Source organism: Xiphophorus hellerii, chromosome 13 (genome assembly GCF_003331165.1).
Source record: "Xiphophorus hellerii strain 12219 chromosome 13, Xiphophorus_hellerii-4.1, whole genome shotgun sequence".
NCBI classification, from domain to species: Eukaryota; Metazoa; Chordata; class Actinopteri; order Cyprinodontiformes; family Poeciliidae; genus Xiphophorus; species Xiphophorus hellerii.
This window is the reverse complement of record NC_045684.1, coordinates 16,015,166-16,037,214: the sequence shown is the minus strand read 5'-3', so window position 1 is coordinate 16,037,214 and position 22,049 is coordinate 16,015,166. Positions and strand designations below refer to the sequence as shown.

General features: G+C 36.8%; 2 protein-coding genes across 3 annotated transcripts in view; one reads left to right on the top strand and one right to left on the bottom strand.

Annotated features, from left to right (window-relative positions):
• Nucleotides 1-1,670: 1,670 nt before the first annotated feature.
• On the top strand, nucleotides 1,671-17,992 carry pip4p2 (phosphatidylinositol-4,5-bisphosphate 4-phosphatase 2). Of its 2 annotated transcripts, XM_032581554.1 has the most exons (8): nucleotides 1,671-1,930; nucleotides 7,892-8,040; nucleotides 9,687-9,793; nucleotides 10,432-10,555; nucleotides 12,374-12,448; nucleotides 13,047-13,099; nucleotides 15,472-15,562; nucleotides 16,715-17,992. In XM_032581554.1, exons 1-8 carry the CDS (start codon nucleotides 1,825-1,827, stop codon nucleotides 16,856-16,858), a joined length of 849 nt encoding a protein of 282 aa, XP_032437445.1. In that variant the 5' UTR covers nucleotides 1,671-1,824; the 3' UTR covers nucleotides 16,859-17,992. The 2 variants fall into 2 exon arrangements, with proteins under 2 accessions (XP_032437445.1, XP_032437446.1); XM_032581555.1 differs by lacking the exon at nucleotides 12,374-12,448 and having other exon boundaries at nucleotides 1,674-1,930.
• Nucleotides 17,993-19,062: 1,070 nt separating this feature from the next.
• Nucleotides 19,063-22,049, bottom strand: part of necab1 (N-terminal EF-hand calcium binding protein 1) — a 41,751-nt gene continuing 38,764 nt past the window's right edge. Inside the window, exons 12-13 of the mRNA XM_032580629.1 lie at nucleotides 21,093-21,184; nucleotides 19,063-19,673 (exon numbers count right to left, since the gene is read on the bottom strand). Coding sequence (XP_032436520.1) covers nucleotides 19,645-19,673; nucleotides 21,093-21,184 — 121 coding nt within the window. The 3' untranslated portion in view covers nucleotides 19,063-19,644. The remainder of the gene's footprint in view (nucleotides 19,674-21,092; nucleotides 21,185-22,049) is intronic.

Below are 22,049 nucleotides of genomic sequence, written 5' to 3'. Positions count from 1 at the left end.
GAATAAAAAACTTTAAAACACGAGTCATTTTCTTACAACTTTGCAATCAGTCACTCCTCTCTGTGTTGAAGTATCATATAACTCAATAAAATACTTTAAATTGGTGGTCGTAAAGTAATAAAAAGTGTAAAAGTTCAACAAGTCGCAATACTTTTTTGAGGGCCTATAAATAACAGTACTTTAAAACAGGTATAAATATTTAAGGTCATTTGGTGTAAAATAAGTAAAGAAAAGCCTCTATTCTTTTTGGTTTATATGATCAAATTTTGCTCATTCAACCATCTGGATGCTCCCGTTTCTGGTCGACCTCAGCTCATCGAGTGTAGGATCAGATCCAAGAGAGAACAGTAGAGCTATCCTCAGCTCTCTGCCCCCCACTCCTCACTGCTTTTTGTATCAGATGACATATCCCGGTGGTTTATAGGACATTTAGTGACTGGAGTAGCTCTCTGAGGTGTTGCTGGTCTGTGAAACCTGGGCAGCTCCTCACATCCTCTGGTTCCACTCTGTCGATCGCTCCACAAGCAAAACCAAAAATACTACTGCCAGTGGTTATGCTGCGAGCTGCAAGAAGATGTGAAACAAGCTGAGAACATGGATACAAACTAAACTTTCATCTCTTTGGTGTGGTTTTAAAGTTTTTCTGTATTCTGATCAATTGAACAGTTACACACAATCGATCAGTCTGCCATAAGACATAGTAAACATAGCAGAAGGTACTGTGGTCAAAAAGGAACAAAGATCGCAACACACTGCATGTATGGAAGAAAATCACTGCGATAACATCATATTACAGGAATACGTTTCTTCATTAGGGACTAATCAGAGCTGGTGGGAAGATAGAAGGAGCTAAAGAAAGGGAAACCCCATCATAAAACCTGTTGGAGGTTGCATTAGATCTGTCCAAACTGACTGAGCTTGTATTTATTTTGTAAAGAATGTGAGGAAATTCAACCTCTGGATGCTGGTAAAGAAAACACCCCAACAGACACACGGCAGTGATTGCAACAAAAATAATGCACATCACACTTCTCTGCTTCTCTCTGTTTTTGTAAAAGAAACAGAAAACTAAGGTCTGATCTGCAGTACATGTCTAATAGTTGTACTTTCTCCCACCTGAGCTCTGCTATTGCCATACTAATTAAGTGATTTCCCAATTCTAGGAGTGGCAGTGGGTTTTATTTAGGAGTAGGCCTATCTGGGGGTTCATTCATGCAAATGCAAACCATGCAAAAGTTTGAAAACAAACCTTGTACTATTTCTCCCTCCATTTCACAGGTATGCGCTAACTTGTGTTGGAGTATCACACTAACCCTCAATGAAATACATTAATCTTTGTTGAAAAAGAATAGTTTTTCAACGCACTGTAAAGGAATCGGTAGTCCAACAGGGACATCTAGCGGTGACAACTGGAAACTGCTTCACTTGAAACCTTCAAGTCGCTCCCTTTTACTAAATAATGAAACATTATCTTCAGGATTGGAGTGATATCAGGGCATTTATTGATATTTGTTTTTGCTTAAAATTAGTAAATTATATTGAAGCATTTGTGGAAACTTTAACGCTCATGTTTCGGGGACATATTTTAGGCCACATTCCAGCGCTGTGACCCGGCGACAGCTGAGAGAGGCGATAGGGAGGAGATCACCGCTGAGCTCCTCCTCCTCCTCCAGCCGGCTGACGTCACCACGGCTGCAGGACCGGAGCAACTCGGCACCAAGAGCCACAGCAGCTGGGCTGCAATCCCCGCCACCTCCTGTCCGTGCCGTGGGAAGACTCGTTGCAGCAGCCAGGAGCTTCCCGTCATTCGTCACGGCGACAGACATGGCCTCCGACGGCATGGACGAGCGCTCTCCGCTGCTGTCGGCCCCCAACTCCGAGAACGTGACCCCCACGGCTCCCCCGTACCTGCAGGATTCAAGTCCCCGAGGTAAACACAGTCTGCGGATCCTCCACCCCCCCCGGCCCTCCACACTCTCCCTCTGCTCCCTGCATTTTCTGCCTGTATGCATGCTGAATCATTTTCAGGGCGTATCGGGTTTGTGCGTAAATAAATCAGAGCCGGGCGCAGCGAGGCAAAGGCATCGGCTGGAAATCTGACGGCAGCTGGTGGAGCTTGGACTGTGAGAACTGGAGCAGTGGGTTAGAGACGAGAGGGGCCTACAATAACACCGACCGGGGTTTTTTTTTAGAGCAGAAATGCTTGCATCACGACTCCCCGAGCATTGGGGTGTTTTCAGGATGACAGCAATGGTACTAATAGGAAGAAAATGTGTGAATCCAGCTTTGAATGTAGGCGTCTATGTTGTGTGTTTACGGGGAGAGAGTTGAGGCACTGCAGATGAAGCCAGGCCAACAGCCTTTTGTCCCAGATGTGTCCTTTAAAAATGAGAAGAAATGAGTGAGTTACTATCTTGAAGAAAGCAGTTTTTTTTTTTTGCTTGTGTGCACGAAAAGAAAACATGCAAATAGCAAGATAATCGGTTTCAGTATTCAACAGATAGTTTCAGTGGTCTGAGTGTTTGATACAGTAGATCACTTGAAGATGTGAAATAGAGATGTATAATATATTGACCAAAGAGTGGAGTCAAACCATTTTTCCTGGTCAGCTCTGAACAGTGATCAGCAGATCAAATATTGAAAAGTCAGATTTTTAAAACCCCCTTTTCATTACATGTATCTAGATTACAAAACCCACATTTTCTATTGATTAATGGCGTTCCAGCGTAGAGTCCTCTGTCCTCTCAGTCTAGAAATGATCACTCTAATCATTCATGATTACTAGACAATTTGTGATTGCTAGAGATTCACCAATCAGTCTGCCAATTTCCCCTCATTCGGCTCCGATAGGTGATGATCAGTTCAAGCACTTAAATGTCTTCAATAAATGTATCAAAAATAAGAACTCAAGACTATTTTTTTCTCTATAAACTCAGGAGCCATCAACAAAGATAGTTCTCTCCTTTGTGACAGGGATTGATCTTTAAATTGAAATCAATCTAATAATTTTCAGAGATGAAGTTCTGTTAGTCATTTTTTAACTTATCGGTATTGGTCTTGTATTTATTTTCATGTTGATGGCATCTTGTTGCCATGTGTTTCAGAAGGGGGTATTTTTTGTGTGTGTGCCATTTTTTATGAAATCCAGGCAGCATGCAGAAATGCTACCAAACATTTTCCCGCAGACTTGTGGAACACAAATAAACACCTTTTGAAGTCGGAATATGATTAAAAACATGATTAAAGACAAAAAAGGCAACGAGAATAGCACTCAAGAACTCATTCAGTTGACTTATGCCTTATGTGATGTCATTAGGGGCGCTTTAATGTCTAACCTTGTAATTATTTTGATTGTGAATTTGATCGAACAACAATTAACTAAAACATCCAAAAATGAATCGCAAAAATTAGTTTTATAGGATACAAAATATATCCGAAGTGTGAATGAAGGATCTTAAAGAGACATTTAGCTAGCAGCTTTAAAACTTGAGTAAAATGTGATCGTACATGTGCACATTCTTTTCCGCGTTGTTGGCGTTGGATTTACCTTGAGGCTTTATTTAAACCGTAAAATAAAATCCCCCCTGTTCAGATCAGAGTCTCAGTGATTGCTTTCTTTATAACAGAGAAGTCCATTTAGTGTTTGTCTGGTTTCCTAGGCCCGAGGGTTCACACGCTGTTGTTTTTGTGCCCTGCAACAATGCAGCTTGCTGTACAGAAACTAAATGGATGAAATCTGTGACTGGATGAATTTCAGGAGTTCAGGGAAAAAGTCGTCTAATCCTGCCATATTCATACTAAACCATTGGATTAATCATAGAGACTTTAAGGATCTATGACGCGACAGTCTGTTTGTGCAAGAGTGGCTGGGTAAACCCCTAAATGAATGTTAGCTTTTTTTGTATTATTATTTCTTGGCCTGTTTTCTCTGCCCTCTTTGCTGCTCGGATTATCTGGTAATTCCACTCTAAAATTTGTTGGCCGATAATCAGCCAATTGCTTAGGCGGATTACTTTCGTCTAAACCGTGATGGCATTTTACGGACTGTGATGACCAAAAACCAGCTGCATTTAAGAGATTGCGTGAAAAAAAACCCAGAATTTGTTTTCTTTTTCTTTGTTTTTGTGCTCAAACTGAAATCGAGTAGAGATTTGTTGTGTTTGTTTAAACTGGTTTAAGGGGACGGAAGGAAGTCTACCTGTTTGAGTTTTGATAATCTGCTTGTTTTATACACTTAATGAACTGAATGCAGCAACTTAAATTACACAGATAATTTTCGACAGTCAGTTCCCATGCAGACACCGCAGAGTCGGTCTAAAGTGTAGATACAAGCACTCTGCTGCTCCTGGAGTTGACCGTTTAGGCTTTGGGTTTGACTGATGAGTTTAACTGAAATGTAAAATAAAAAAAGACAGACCTGTTTGAGGACAGGTTTGCATACTGTTCTCTCATTGATGGAGACATTGCACATGCTAATTTGCATTTCTATAATGGCACTCAAACGTATCCAACCCATGACTTTCCATAAAGCACAAACAAGGGGGAGAAATAAATGCAATTTTGTTTTATTATTCTTTACTTCTGGGTAACTCTAAGCAGATAAATAGATTATTGTTCAATTTAATTTTCTCAGTTTGTTATTCACAATATAATAAATCTAAGACTTCAAGACAAAAACATTTCTTACTAAATAACATTTTATTATTGATATATAACCTTATAAATGATATTTGAACAAAACAAAGGTAACAAAGGTCACAAGGAGTCTTTAATAATCCGGGTTTAGTGAAGGATAATCCAGTCCTGATATGACATTGTTTTAGATTTCGAAATAGAGCTGATATGAGTCAGTTCAGATGCCAAAAAAAATAATAAAAAATAAGCTTGTTATTTTTCCACTGAATGGAAAGACAATCAGACTTTAGTGTTGCTTCATAATTTGTGCAATACATAATACTGAACACTAAATTACTCCTGATAGATTTGAAAATAATTATCATTTGACCAAAAAGAAAGTCAAAGGAAAAAAAAGTTTGGGATTTCTTTTACAGTTATTTTGCTTAAAAATAAACATTAAACATCATTTATAAACTTCTTAATAATCAATTGAAAAACTGTGATTACAGCAGTAAGCTTTCCTATCATTTCTGGACAGCTTTTGATGTTTCCATCAGCATTTTGACGACGAGCTCTTGGTCTTTGTGGTTGTAAGATCTTCTTGTAATCACTCTAATCTTTAGCTCTTCTCAGTTAGATTTAAGTTGGGATCCCTGAGCCACTCCAAAATGGTAATATTACTTCCACTCTGAAGAAACATGTTAACCAAACTAGGAGATTGCTCTAAATAAAAAAACTTGCTGTGTATGAATGATTTTTGGGTTTAATTTGACTTATTTCCAGCTTTGATGTCACACATTTAACCTTCTTGTTACCAGCTGAAGTCTGATTGCTCCTTTACTAATTCAGCTAAATGTTCTTTAGGCAGGAATGAATTGACGTTATTTAGTAAATGGAGTAATTTTGTACTCAAAACGTTTGAGTACGAAATGGCAAATGAATAAAATAACCAACACTCACTGAAGCCTTGCTCTCTCTTGTAGCTATTAGAAAAAACATCTCACATGCCACCAAAGAAACACATTTTTCTGTAGCTTGTTACATCTCTGGGCCTCTTTTGCCTCAGTGATACTAAAAACTGGTTATTTTGACTTATCTGTCCTCATTTAAAACTTCCACACTGAAGAGTGATGCAGCTGGCAGAGCCTGTTAGTGTATGGGTGTGATGTGTTCACTGACCAGGAAAAATCAGTCTTCTAGTCAGACAGTCTGTAAAATACTGCAAATTATTTTTAGCCACACTCTGTCCTCACTTTATTGCTTCCATTTAAGAGAAACCTGGAAATGCTAATTAGGTTAAAATAATTAGCATAACCACAATTATACCTTTTGTAGCAACTTGAGACCATAATATACTACTTGTTTTTGCAATACTATATATATATATTTTATTTAAAAAAAATCTTTTTACAGCCTTAGCTTTGGTGGATGTCAGGTGTTTTATCTATATTGTTTTGCCTCAAACTTTTAAGTCTTATAAAGGCTGGGGCCTTTAAACGGGGTGATGTGGGATACATGTTGTGGTAATGCTGCCTGTGGTTCTAGTAGGTTGTCTTCTTGTCTTACTTCTGGCTCAGAGGACACAGAGAGGAAATCTATAATGGGTGGATTCACTTTCAGACATGCATTAGCACCATATCTGTGCAAAATACCAAGAGGGAGAGATAGAAGTAAAATCAGGCCCGAACTGAGACAGACAAGACAGAAAGAGAAGGAAGGATCTTGTATCTTAGTCAGTTTTTAAATCTGTATTATTGCACAGCAGGTCCCGTTGGAGTATTTTGCAGGGATTTTACAAATGATAGTGTCTGCACTAACTAGTGTCTCGTCTGTAGCCTGCTCTAGTTGTAATTCTAGCCAGGATTATTTAAATGTTGGCAGGGAGTCCCACCTGTCCCTGTGGTTGTAACTGACTGGGAGCCAAGTGTCAGAACCAAACACATTTACCTGCTGAAGACGAGGACGAAACACGCAGGGGACGCTTCTCAGGAAATATGAGCATATGCTATTTTATTTTAATTCGTTTTTTTCTTATGGACAATAAATGGACACAATTAGAGTGTTGCATAAAGACACAAGTAATGTATAGATGGTGAAAAGAGAGGTTTGAGTGATTTGGGGTGTTGCACTTGTGCATTTATGGTTGTAATTTGTTTTATGAATATTAAGACAAAAACAAATATATACTTTTGAGTGAAGATGAATATAGCCAATTTAATTTAGATTTGATCATGTCCATTATTTGGATTAAAAAGAAGAGTTACTGGTATTTTTGACTATAAATGCATCAACCATCATCGTGTACTTAGATGATTGTTCTTTAGTTAAATTAAAACATCAGATAAAAGTTAAACACTTATGTGGATAAATTGTATTCATCTTGCGATTCCTCCATTTACTGTTAAATTAAAAACCTGTTAAAAATAAGGATGTAAATAGAAAAGTGCAAATGTATTTTAGTCCTCAAAAAAGGGAATCGATCAAAAATCTGAGCCGGATTTCAGACTCCAAAAGGAAACTGCAAACAGGAATCAGAACTGTAAGGACTTCATCTGTAACTCTCTGGTTTTGACAATCAATTAACTAAGGATTGATATTTTCATATTTACAGAAAGGAAATTGTCACAAAAGATGAAAAACACTTTCTGTGGCGTATTTCTTATTTCTATAACCACCTAGTGAAAATCTTTATTTTAAAATAATATTGTTAAAAATACAATCACAAAAAAAGCAGACTCTCCCCTTTCATTTCAGAAGTTTGAACAATCAAAAATGCATTTTTGACATTTCAACAAAATTTCAAATAAATTGGTAGCTTATTCTACGTAGAAAGGCTTCTGCTCTTTGAATTTGATAAATTTCACAATTTAATATTAACGGCATTACTTAGTGCAGGACTAATATTGATTAAATTGTTTACATGAAAAGTTTTCTAAGCTAAAATGAACTGTTATCTGAGGTGACCAGATCAGATTTCTATCCTAAAATTAAAGGGCCATTTTCTCAAACAGTTGAATTATAAATGAGTTCAAACAGCAGATAAAAAAAATACTTCATAAACTTCTACAATAAACCTCAAAAACTACAATCCTCTATTCAGTTCTCCTCAAAACCCACAAACTTTTATTAAACTTCTCTAAAACCTGAGTTCGTCCTTCACCAGACGGAGGGAGTCAGACGGTTGATGTTGATGTTGCTGCTGTGTGTGTGTCAGATGCATGCCATTAACAGCTGGGATGTGTGTGTTCTCCTTGTCCTCCTCTTCCTGTGAAAGCCGAACTACCTCCTCCTTACACAGCCATCGCCAGCCCCGACGCTGGCGGCGTGCCCGTCATCAACTGCCGCGTCTGCCAGTCCATCATCAACCTGGACGGGAAGCTGCACCAGCACGTCGTGAAGTGCACGGTCTGCAACGAAGCAACGGTAAGCTGAGGGAAGAGATGGAGTGAAAATCTGGAAAGTGTGGCAGGAATATTTATTTACCTCTCAAAGTTGACTCTTTATTAAAGAGAGATTTTGGTGCAGTTACGCTGACAGCTGTGCAAATCCAGCGGCTGAAATTGTGACCGAAAGCGATAATCATAATTATTGTGATAATGAAAAACTACTATTGTGATAATGAAAAAAGTGACAATAAAAACTATTTATTGCTTCTTTTTAGGTAGCTGTATGGCTGCATCACACACCAGTCATAGCTCTTGGGGGGAAAAAAGTAACATGCCTTTTTAGGACACCAGTCACATAAAGTGTTAGTGTTATTTGTATCACTAAACTGAACACAGTAACTACATGTAATCACATTTTCAAACTTATTGATACTCTCAATGAAAAACAAAAACAGAGGAGAAACTGGTAAATAGTAAAATAACAATCCTAGGTATAGGGACAGTTTTGGGATGGTTTTTAACATCATTTCTTGAGGTTGATCACAACAACGATCAATCAAAATTGTTATCATGATAAACGATAAGCGATACGATAAATGTTCACACCGAGGTAAGCCATCTCTGACTGCATGTTAAGAGTTGCTGTAAAGGGAAACGCCACCACAGCCTCAAGTCTTTTGTTTCCTCTAACTGGTTTTCTTCCAGGACTGTCTGCTGAAGAAAACCGTCCCCACTGAATGATGCTGCCACTATGTCATTTTCTTTGCTTTTTTTTACATAAAGTCCAGATTTATAACTAGCAGTTGTCATGACAACAGTTTCTTCTACCTGAGCTGGGGATCTCTGCATCTTCTGCCCAGCCACCACGGGCCTCTTGGCTGCTTCCCTGTTGCTCTCCTTGCCCCAGCGTGTCGGCTTAGGTAGACAGCCGTGTCCTGGTACGTTCAAAGTTGTGCAGTAGTCTTTCCATTTTTAGATGATGGACTGAACAGAGCTCTCGGAGATGCTGAAAGCGTGTAATTTTATTTTTTACCTTTTTGAATTTCTCCACAACTTTGTCTCTGACATGTCAGGAACATTCCTTGGTCTTTATGTCCTCTAAAAAACATCTGAACCCTTCACAAAACATCTGTACTCATACTGGCAATAAATCATGTAAAGGTGGACTGGTTTTACTAATAAAGTGATTTTTATTTAAGTGTGTTGGATAAAGGAGGTTCAAACATATATGGTATGTCTGAGTCTGTGGTTGTGATGTAATAAAATGGGTATGAACTGCATTAATTTTACTTCTTCTGTAGGGATTAAAGAGCAAACTTGCATCAACACTTATTCCACATTACTTCAGTCTGCTGAAAACTGACTAATAATAAAAGCTTATAAGGAAGCAGAGCTCATTCTGGAGTACACTCTCAAATGAAGAAGCAAAAGTAAATTTGTCACTCTAAAGTTTAATTAAAACCATCACAACACAATGCTGATATGAAGTGAAACTGTTCCTTTACTGTCTGTTACTGAGCAAATAAGAAACAGTAAATCAAACATGATGGTTTGATTTGACATGTGGAAAATAATCATGTTTTTCTTAAACGAACTTCAGGATAAATTCAGTCTTCATATCTGAAAAAAATAATCCGTATCTGTGTGTTTATAAGCGTTTTCTGTGTGTTTGTTCTCACTAAGCCCATCAAGAACCCCCCTACAGGGAAGAAGTATGTGAGGTGTCCCTGCAACTGCCTGCTTATCTGTAAAGACACATCCAGGAGGATAGGATGTCCTCGACCAAACTGGTTAGTAACAGATTCATTCATTTAATTTCCCCCAATTTGCTATTTGTTACTGTCTAATACAGACAGAAAAAAAAAATTGGTAATAAATAACTTTCTGGTAGTAAAGTAGATGTGTGAGAAATTATATTTATTGTTTCTATAACTACAAAGATTTTAAGAAACAGGCATTGTTTCTTTTTTTTTAAAAAGAAAAGCAGAGTTAGCATAATTTTTATTTTCCTGCAAGAAAATATGTTTGAACTGATGTACTATGAAACCATATTGTTATTTAGAAAGTAAACCTTGTATGGAGTAAGGAGATTATGCTGCTATCTGCATTTTTATATTCTAATAGTTTGTTTAAACTGCTGGTGATTGTTGCAAAGATCTGCAGCAGCAGATAGTAACAGGAATTTACCCACAATTCAATATATTAATAAGTTCTTAATAATGTGATGTATTTAATCAAAATATCAATATTTATTTCATTTATAACAATTTTGATAAGTAAAAGTGTTTACTTTTACTTGAGCAAGTAACAAAAGTATTATGTACAAATACATAAGAGTGTTCAATTACGTGTTTGTTTGTTTAGGTGTTTTTCTGTTTATTAACATTCTCGAATCCTGAACTTTTGCGACTGCTCCTTCTTTTTGCAGCAGACGCATCATCAACCTGAGCCCGGTGATGGTGATCCCCGAAGAGCAGCCCGCCCAGCCGGCGCTGCCCATCCAACCCGAGGGGATGAGAGTGGTGTGTGGTCACTGTGGAAACACCTTCCTGGTACGAAAACCCACAGACACGGACAAACACTCCCAGTCGGGTGCAGATATGTTAAAGTTGTTCTGCTGTTGTTGGCATGTGCATAGAAGTCATTTTGCACACTGGCTTATACTTTTGATTATATCCTGAACAATTTGTCTGAAAAATAAACCTGCTTGGAGGAAAATAAGCAGCATAAAAAAAGTCATAAATTTTTATTGCAGCACGTTTTGAATAATTTTTAGAGATTTTTAGTATTTCTCACATAATTTTGTCTTGAAAATCTGTCACATTGTAAAAGCATCTTGTGTCATCTATTGAGAATTAAGTTTGGGCTCTGTTTAAATTCAGATGATTTCACTCCACATGAAGATGATGTATAAAATCGGACTAAATCTTCGGCTTTTCTTTACACTTGACAAAAACCTTAGCTCTATTTAAAACAGAGAATACCCACATCATGATGCTACCACCACTTTGTTTCACTGTGGATGCCGGATTCTTTCTGGTGACCTCTGAGGTCAGAAGGTAGCAAACAGAAAACATTTCCCCACCAGGTTTTCAAAGTGTAGTCCACTCAGGTATCATATTTCATTTTTCAATTTCAGTATAGAGAAATGTCAAAGTTTCTGAACTTTATTAACTTTTCCAATGCCTTTTTAATATTGAGTATTTAAGAATTTCTGAAAAAGTTGAGATTTTCTTTTTTTTTTACATTGATTCATATTAAGATGATGATGCCTTTTACTTTTGCCTTTGCTTCATCATATTTAAACTTTTTCTTAAACTCACTGTCAGCTTTGATGTTTGAGAGATTTCCAGAGGTAAATGCAACCTTAGAAATGGGCAATTTTACAGCTTTCCAGACACCAACACTCACGTTATTCCATAATTTCTAAGACATACAGATAATAAAACCCAATCATTATACTTTAATATTGAGTAGGCTATTCAAAGTGCCAGAAAATTCAGAAATCTTCATTATAGATATGTGTATATGTGAAATAGAACAGATCCATGTGTTTTTCATCAGAAAATGATTATTATATACATATATCCTTTCTCGTTTAGCTGCCAGCCCTCGTCTAATGTTTATTTTATTTATGGTGGCTTTTCTTAATAATCCATGATATAAACAATATATAATTCTATGTATTTATTGTTTCCTTCTCTATTCTAATAAGTTTGTAAAATGAAATCATTTTGATTCCTTTGTAATCTAGTACAGCAAACTACAGTTTTATCTAAAAGCTGCAAATGTCAGGAAAATCCAACTTGGACAACTGACCTTTATTTACAGTTAATCATTAAGTGACTGGCTGGTGTGAACTCCTGAATACTGAAACTAAACCAGAAGGACTTTCTCAAAATTCTAGCTTTAAAAGCTTTTACTATTTTTATGTTTTATGTTTTCCCCTCAAATTGTGCATTTGTTTTTCATCTCATTTGTGCAGGATAAATGTCACTTTTAAATATGGAAAATATTTGTCATGTAAAGCTTCTGCTTTTTTAATGTCTACAGTAGAACCAATTTATTTATCAGTGGAAAACTTCTGACTTTTAAAATAGTTATGAAAGCAAGCTTGGGGTACTTTACTATTTCAAGTGATCTCAATGTTTTATTATCCTCTACGTCTCCGACTAGAAGCCACACAAAACTTTATTTTTGTAGATTAGTTCTCACTGCCATACAACTTTATTTACGTAGTCTATGCTCACTTTCATTAACTTGATGTCACAAAAATGTGCAGATACAAGGCCACCATTTCATAGATGCATATTTCAAGCTAAGAGCTGTTACTCTCTTAACGTCTGCACATTGTCACCTGCGGCCTGTAGGGCAGCGAGGACGCCAGGTCATCTCAGCCGATGTCTGGTCTCCCCAGCGACGGCTCTCCTCCAGCACAGGAAGAGGTTGAAAAAGACCTGATCTTACCATTGGACTTATTAACAACAGCCTAACATCTGTTTCAGCCTGTGGCTTTCTTTACGCTGATATGCTGACCATTCTGCTCACATGTGGCTTCCAGAGAAATTATTCATTTAAAAAAGAAATAAGATTGATGTGTAAATGCAAAAATTTCTCAACCTCCGTTGAAAATTGGTGCTTACAATACTGAAAATAATTTTTTTTTTTAAATAAGTGTTATTCTTTCACTGAGGCCGCATGTCTAGAGGTAAACGTTGCACAACTGTTAACAGGTTAATTATGTTCCATTATTATGCTCCAGGCTGTATCAATGATTTTATTTCTACTTTTAAAAGCCCCAGATAAAATCTCAACTAATACAAAGCTACATAAATCAAATCTGAATTATCTGAGGTGCTAACTTTAACAATAAATAGTTACAAACCTTCAAAATGGATCATTTGAAATCAGTCCCAGGAAGATTTGTGCTGATTTGTGTCTAAAACAAGAGTAGCATTGTAGTGTGTTTACATGTCTGTGTTGACGTGAGTACATATTCTTTAAAGCTCAAATTAAACAATTGCTTTTATTTTGTCTCCACAGTGGATGGAGCTTCGATTTAACACGCTAGCCAAGTGTCCGCACTGCAAAAAAATGTGAGTCTGCTGGAAGTTGTAAAACGATCAGGTCACATTTCTTTACAATTCATGTTTTCTATTGCTCGCATGTTTTGCAAATGTTTAATGTCTTAAGATGTTGGAAAATATGCTAATGTATTTGCTAACATGCTTGTGAATGTTTGAACATTAGCAAACATATTAGGGAACAATAGCAAACATTGCTAACTTAATTATTATTTGACAAGATGTTTGAACAATTTTTCTAATAAGCTGAAAAATACCAATATGTTTGCTCATAGCCAAACATTAGTTTTGCAAATATTTTAATCTCTTAAAAAATCAGTTTGAAAATGGCCAAATAATCTGATTGGTTCCAACATTAGTAAATGTTGCTAAAGTAATTATGCTAACATGTTCGCATGTTGTTAAAAATATCACAATTGCTATTTTTACCCTGTTGATTGTTTGCCAACAATGTTGGAGCAATAGCATATGTCCCAACACATTTCCCAATTCCCAGACGTGTTAGCAAACATGCTTGGACATTAGCATGTTTGCTAACATGCATGCTGTTGTCACTAGCACGTCTGAAACTAGTTTTTTTTATGTTTAATGCATTTTAATAGTAGCTCCTAAAGGGTGTACATGTGATGTAAATAAGATTTAAACAGACAACAAGCTAAAAAATAAATTTTTTTTGTCTCAGCTGTCACACTTTGCATTTAAGGCAGCCATGTTCGATTTATTTAGTTCACTCTCAACTTGAATGATAACTTTTAAAGAAAAAATACAAACATAACAACATATTTCTTTAGCTCCAAATTGTTGAGGAAAATTATTAGCAAGTCATTGCTTGCACAGAATTGGTTTTGTTAGAAAAACCTTGTGTAGATATAAAATCCCCAGACATAAATCTAAGCGCCACATTTCTTTGGTGCTGTAATCAAACGCTTTCTTAAAGGGTAAACCTGCTGCAGTCGGATTCTTTAGAGGTCTGGATTTGCAGAGGAGGGGAAGCTAATCTAGACGTGTGACAGGAATTATAAAGGGCGGTCTCACATGTGGTGGTAGTAAGGTTGGCTGGTCGCAAGATGAATAAGTGGTGTTTGAGCAATCAGTGGTGTTTGTTGAGAGAAATGATAAGGAACTGCTTTGGAGCTCCTCCTATGCAGTTTGATTGTTTGTGAAAAACAAAACACTGCATCTTTTCTGGGGGGAGGGGTTATTTTTTCTGTATTTTTTTTTTTTTTTACATAATGTCAGGTTTCTAGAGAGGTAGCTGGGACTAGTAATAAAACGTTTAAGGAAATCCACTCTTAAGGAATCTTTCCTCTAGTTTGATTTGAATGTAGTCACTTACAGAAATATGCTTTTCAAAGACTTTCTTATTGGCTGAGATGCCACTCAATGTTTAACAGATGTTAATAATTGTCTAGATGCTGAACTGTCTTGAGAATTAAAAATGAGAAAGCATGTTGGTCTCATTTCTGCAGCAGTCGGCTAAATGTTGCTAAAAGAAGAAGTGAGCCAGTAGAGGCAACAACACCCCCAAAGGAAACAAGCTATAGTCCAGACTTCATTGCAACATATTGTTGGTTTTGCAACATTTTCAGAAACTGGCAGGAAATCTGATCTAAATGAGGCTTTTTAATGTAGTCTACAAATAATATTCTCAAATGCAAGATGTTTGAGCAAAAAATGATAAAAATTAAAACGTTTACAAAAATCAACATGGTAAAAGGAAGGTGGAAGTTAAGATGCTGCAGCATTTTAAAGTTGAAGTTCCCTAGTTACACTCATCGTCATTAAGTCATTTAGTGTCTGTTCCCACATTTTACTTTCAGATTGTTTGGCTGGAAATGGCGGGGGGGGATTCCAGTCGCTCTTTTATTTAGCGCGTCTAGAAAGAAAGCAGAATGCTGAACGATGAACAGGGAACTGGAGACGGAGACGTAATGTGGCGAGGTTTTAAAAGCAGGTTGAAGGCTGAATGTCAGGTGATCAGCCCCCCTCAGCGATCTGAATTTCAGCGATCCTTCAAGAATGCTCAAGTCCAGTCACATGAGGGGCATGTGAACGCTGAGAAGGGGAGGAAAGCAAAGTTATAATGATGCAAGGAAAGAACAGGATGCCAGTTGGCTCCTCTTATTTGTGTTTGCATTGGGTCTGGATGATATATGCTCGTTTATGCTGCTCATGTGACAGTCCTCATGTGTAAAAAGGATTTTCTCTTTCTCACATGATCATTGGGATGCTGATGTTTGGTTCAATCACATAATAATATGAATATTTTTAAATTTTTTCTTCTAATCCTTTATTCATAAGAGTTTTCTCACACATAAAATGAACCTCTTTATTTTTAATCAGCCTTTATTCATGCTGACTGTTCTCTACTTTGCTTCCTGCAGCTCGTCTGTTGGCAGTGCTCTCCCTAGGAGGCGCTGTTGTGCTTATATAACTATAGGAATGATCTGCATTTTCATTGGAGTGGGTTTAACAGTAAGTATGTCCTGCTCTTTTTATTGTTGTTTATTCTTGTAATATGCAGTGATAAAAATGCAATTTTTGTAGCAGAAAATAATTAGAAGCACTCTATATACAACTCTGGAAAAATTTAAGAGACCACTTAAAATGATCAGTTTCTCTGATTTTACTCTCTATAGGAAAATGTTTGAGTAAATTTAACATTGTTCTTTTATTCTATAAACTACTGGCAACATGTCTCTGAAATTCCAAGCAAAAATTTAATATTTATTAGCAGAAAATAATGGTCAAAATAACAAAAAAGACGCAGCTTTCAGACCTCAAATAATCCAAAGAAAACAAGTTCATATTCATTTAGAAACAACAATACTAATGTTTTAACTCAGGAAGAGTTCAGAAATCAATATCTGGTGGAATAACCAGGAGGTTTTCAATGGGGTTCAGTGCAGAGGTCTCTTATTTTGTCCAGAGCTGTATGTCGGTTGCCATAGAAGGACAGATATCAGTGTTTTGAGAGGAAAAATGACCTTTAACATTAATGTTCACAGATCCTACACTGCAAAAACACAAAATCTTACCAAGTGCTTTTGGTCTAGTTTCTAGTGCAAATATCTTAGTCCACTGGAAATAAGACAGAACTAACTTAGAAGTAACTTTTAAACAAACTTGTTTTAAATCAGTAATTATTTAAAATAGCTGAAAATGTCCTACTTCCACTAGCAGATTATTTCACTTATAACAAAGGAAAAATGTTTTGTTCCAAATGAAATTATCTGCCAGTAGAACTACTAATTTATTATATCAGTATTAAGAAATGAGTTTAAACAAACTCATATATCTTGCCTAAAAGTTACTTGTAAGTTAGTTTTGCCTTATTTCAAGTGTACTAAGATATTTGCATTGGCATCTAGACCAAAAATGCTTGGTAGGATTTTGTGTTTTTCCAGTGTATCTGACTGAGCTTGAAATAGTTTGCAATGAAGGATGGGGAAATATTTAGGTAATAGAGAGAGTGGGTTTTCGGCTGTAACTCTAGCTAAGGTGGTTCTCTTGATTCATGCACTTCACAATAATGTACACATTTTGTTGGTTTATAACAAAAAATGTTTTATATGTTTTCAAGGCAGTGTATGCCATGTGATTTGTTGTTTTCTTGTGTTCCAACAGGTCGGTACTCGGGACTTTGCCAGACGTTACAACGCCACCTATGTGTCCTGGGCGTTCGCTTACCTGCTGGGTCTCATATGTCTGATACGAGCCTGCTACTGGGGGGCCATCAAAGTCAGCTACCCAGAAAACAGCTTCGCCTAGACCTGGACCAGCTCAGCGAAGCCAGGCGTGGACGAAAGTGCAAATTCCTCTTTTATTTTATTATTTCTTTCTCTCCATATTCTTCAGATTATAGAGCAGCCAGGTGGTTGAGTGCAGAAGCAAAGTGTGGAGGAGTGTTTGGAGAAACATATTCGGGGGATATGTCTCATCGTTTATGGTTGGAAGGGTTTTGATCCTGCTGTCTGACCAAAGCTGGTCCGTGTTCAAACCCTGACCAAGACCTGCGGATAACCAAGAGTGAGAAAACTTTAAATCTGGATTTTACCAGATGTTTGAAAGAATATTTGGTTCAAAACTCTGGTTAAATTGAACAGTTTTGGACCTTTCTTTGTCAGCAACAAGCAGTCCCTGTCTTCATTTTTATAGCCAGATCCAAATGAGACAACGCCCTCCCATTTGCACTTCATATTTTATGCAAATAAAATTGTTTTGCTGCTAGTAAAATCCAGCTACTGATAGTTGCACACTCATACTCTGTTGCAACCACTCTGACATAGTATTATGTTATTTTAATTCAGAAAATGATTGACTTTTAAACATGATTGTCATTATTTACCCACGCGTGCCAACTTTGCTGCCCAGTTTTAGACTTGAAAAGTTTCAGATAGATACGTTTTTATTAAAATGTCATTTTTGTTCTGTGCCTGCAGCTGTTAAAACCATGTTAAAGCAATATCCTCTCCTGGTCATTTTCTGAAACAGTCTTGTAATCTGCTCTACTATTCTCAAAGTAATCCCAAAAAACATGCATGTTGCCTCCTTCCTGTCGCTGAGGTGGCGTCTTGCTCCGTTTCAGAGGTAGATCATGGCTGTGAGGTTCCTGGTTTTGCTCCACTGCCTGTGCGTTCGAATGTAAACCTTCCTTCCTCCACTTAGATCGCTGCTCTCCGACCTCCTGTGAACTCTGTGCTACGTCCCATCTCTTTATCTCCAGCGGAGGGCACAGTTTGAACCTTGTCTTGAATGTGACGATGATGATGAAGTAGGTAAAATTTAGAAAATACCCTGTACATAGTTTGATTTCAGTAAAGGTGAGCAAAGTCAGGCGGAAGGAAGAGATGCTTCATGAGTCTTTTTAAAAACAAATAATTTATCAATAAAATGTTAAAAGTATCTACTTGTCTGTGTTTTTCTTGAAAGGGGTTAGAAGTCTGAAATATGAACTACAACTTTTCAGACATTTTATCAGGCTGAGTTGCCTGTGTGATGTGCAACAAGCTGCTAGGAAGCCACATATGCCAATGATACGCCGTTCCTCTTTATTGAGGCTGCAGTATTGCTAAATTTCCACACGGTGGCGCTGTCTGCAAATATTAACAGAGCTATGCTTCCAGTTTAAGTCGATCATCACAAGCATATCCTGAAATGCGGCGAAAGCCTTGCAAAAATTATGCCTTGACTCTGTTTAAGTTATGATTCACAGTGAATCTTGAAAGTATGGCTTCTCCCCAATTAAATCCTGTGCAACAAATTTCCTTTTAGAAGTAACCTAATTTAAAAAAAAAGAGTCCACCTGTCTTATTCAATACTAAATCCAGGTGTTCTGCGATGGCCGTGGAGGTTTGTTAGAGAACATTAGAGAACAAAGAGCATCATGAAAGCCAAGAAAAAACAGTTTAGGGAGAAACTGTCTAAAGTTTAAGGTTAGATTATAAAATATATAATCCCAAATTATGAACAAGTAACAGAGCACCGTTCAATCATCTGGAAATGTAAAGAGCATGGCACAACTTCAAACCTACTAAAAGATGAAATAGCCGTCCCACTAATTAGGAAGCGGAACAAGGTGCTTTGGTCTGGAGAGACAAAAATGTTACTTTTAACTACGCATTTAAACGACAAGTTGATTTACTCAGGGGGGCTGAGAACAAACGCACATTGGACAAAAACAGTGAAACGTTTGTGGAATATGCAACACTCTGTATTAGGACGTTTGAACATGTATGTGAAATTCTCTGTTAGACTCTTCGAAACGATCAAGCAGGAAAAATGTATGCACGGTTTATTCATAATATTAGTTTTTTTTATACTAATACTTTATGCATGTTCTACTAATATGTTGACCAACCATGAACTATCCCTGTAATAGGCATTTATTTAATTGTTTCAGCTAACTACTCTGTTACAATAACCATGTGGTGACACACTTGCAGAACAAAAAAACCCAAGAAATACACACAGCATACACAACAATATTATCTTTATTAGAGACTTTGTCTCAGTTCAATACATTAAAGACAGAAATATGGTTTAATGAGCTCCCTGGAGCTGCTACAATTGATACAATGTCTTTCTAAGCGATTCATTTCCTGTCTCTTTCACACACTCATTTAATGCAAACAACAACAATAATAATAATAATAACAAAAGTCTAAATTCAAACTAAACCTATTTATGAATATATTCCTAAAACCAGAACGTGATTAAGCCCAATGTCCTCAAAGAGATATCTATCGAGACAAAAGCACAAACATTTCAGCTCTACGCTGGGCGACGTCACGGCGATGGTGTCGGACCATCAGATGGGTCACCGATGAGCTCACAGCTCATTTGTGAATAAGTGCAAACAGACACACATGAGCTACTGGAGCTACCACTGAACTATGAAAGAACATGGAAAGTCATAAACACTAATCACCATGGCTTCACAAGTAATGTTGCTTCAAGGAGAGTGAGGTGTTTCTGTGGACTGGTGATGTGTTGACAGGTGTCTGTTTGCTCCTCACACCGTCTGGTGATGATCAGTGGATGTTGTTGGGAAATCTTCAGTTGTTGTTGAGGACCCACCAAGAAGCTGCAGGTGAGATACAGATGATATATACAATCTATTAAACCGCTTAGAACAGGGCTGTCAAACTCATTTTCATTTTGGGTCATATCAAAAATCAGAATTTTCCGAAAGGGCCACAATATACTGTTAAAACCAATTAAATTGATAAAATACCAAGAAATAGCTGTTCCTCCAGGATTTTGTAAGTTGGTGTTTTTTTTAAATCAAAATTACAGATTTTGTGATGCCGATTTAAAAATGTATGTAAGGAATTTTAGTATTTGCGCTAATGTATGATGTTAAATGTGACTTTTTATTACGGACTATAACTTGACATCAAGTAAGGCTGACGCAGCAGCAGCCACTTAAATTCAATGTTTTTGACCAAATTTGAGAAAATTTGCTGTAAGATCATAAAAAAATGTCAAGATTTGTGTAAACTTTGCAGATTTGTAAAAAAACTGGAAGAACTTATTGATGTAATTTGGAGTTTAAAGGGCCTCATAAAAAGTTATGGTGGACCAGATTTGGCCCCCGGGCCTTGAGTTTGACACGTGCCTTAGAAAGTTTCATCTACCCACATATCACTGTTTTCAATAAATTAGAATGTTGTTGAAACATTCATTTATTTTCCCTACACTGGCTCCCTGTAGCTCAGAGAATAGAGTTTGAAATACTGTTGTTAGTTTATAAATCACTGAACGGTTTAGCACCACAATACATTAAAGATCTGCTGGTGTTGTATCAACCTTCCAGATCCACCAGGTTCTCTGGTTCTGGTCTGTTCTCAGAACCAAAACCAAACATATAGAAGCAGCATTCAGCTGCTGTGCACCACAAATTTGGAACAGACTTAAAGAAAACTGCAAAACAGCCGAAACACTGAGTTCCTTTAAATCCAGACTAAAAACACACCACTGTTTAGAGTTGCTTTCGAAACATTATAAATTAAACATTGATAAACATTCAGATGTGTTATAATGCCATCAGACAAAATGTTATGTTTCAATTGTTGACTGTCTTTGACTATATTTTTGTTTTTATGATGTGAAGCACTTTGAACTGCCTGGTTGCTGAAATGTGCTGCACAAATAAACTTGATTGATTGATTGATAATATTGTAAACACATCATACAGATTAATTACACACAGATTGACGTGTTCAAGACTTTATTCGATGGCAGCTAAAGAAAACAACATTTAAGATTAGAAGATTACATTAGACAAATAAAAAAATGTTTAAACAGAAATATGAGTTTATTGAAAAGACTGTTTATTACCTGCTTAAAGGTTGTTATTTAAGAAAAAGGTACTTCTAATCTGACAATATTCTAATTTTGTGTATGTTATCAAAAACTGATGGAAAACCTGACTTATTTTTATATTCACTGCAAAGCGTATTAATTGTGAAAACCTTTGTGGATGTGGGATGTGTTTCCTTACCAGGAACAAGCATGGTAGTAATGCTCTCGGGAGTTTCCAGGAAGTCTACGTTCCCCCTCTGGAAGGTTTTACTGTAGTTAGTCTGCAGGTGGCTGGAAAGCAGAGAAGACAACATAGGACGTGAGGAACTGATCACTGTCTGTGTGAGGCGATTCAAAGTCATCCAGGTTTATCAGTTAAAGCTTCGGTAAGTAGGCTTCAGTGTTGTTGGATGGAAGGACGAACCAATCAAAGGTGGAAACAAGCAGGTTTCAAAAGAGAGACAGTGACTCCACCCCTCAGTAATGTAATTCAAAGGAGTCGATTGAAATCAAGCAAAACCCTGGAAGATTTAGATGTATCTTCATTTTTCAGTTTGTTTCTGCTAGGAAATCAGAGAGATGCCTCTCAACTCAAGCTGTTAGAAAAAAATGATTTATCTGTTTTTAGTTGTTTTTTTAAAAATGTTGACAGCCTTCTGAATAATGAGTGAAAAAAAGTGATTCGTGGCATTACAGTGACCTTACAGTTGCTAATAAACTCTTTGCATTTTTCCACTGGAAATTTGACCAATTGTCTACAGCTATGTGCTCCAAACCTTTAAGAATGCCTCTGCGCCATCACACTAATTTTTACCAACTGAGGGATTGACTCTGACTTGGCCGGTGAAATATTACTTGCAGTCAGAAGGGTTATTAAAATTAAAAGATTACTTTAAAACTGAATTTCCCAGGGGGATGAGTAATTTTGCGCTTTACTACATTGTTGTTGACTGATATTTGCATCTACAGCCTAAAACTGGTAAAAAAATAAATAAATAAATACAATGCAATAAAAAGAGAAAGGCAAGAGAAATATTCTTCTCAAAAATAAAAATGACAAGAAAAATAGGCAAATTCTTTACATTAAAGTATATCTTTTAGTTTACAGACATTATAAAATGTATTATTTTGATACTCCAGTGGAAAGTTGCTTGTT

What these genes read in the sequence shown, in the direction of transcription:
- pip4p2 (XM_032581554.1), top strand. Translation starts at nt 1,825, where the DNA reads ATGGCCTCCGACGGCATGGACGAGCGCTCTCCGCTGCTGTCGGCCCCC. An exon ending in CGGTCTGCAACGAAGCAACG is followed by an intron (nt 8,041 to 9,686) that starts GTAAGCTGAGGG and finishes GTTCTCACTAAG; the next exon opens with CCCATCAAGAACCCCCCTAC. An exon ending in CTCCTCCAGCACAGGAAGAG is followed by an intron (nt 12,449 to 13,046) that starts GTTGAAAAAGAC and finishes TTGTCTCCACAG; the next exon opens with TGGATGGAGCTTCGATTTAA.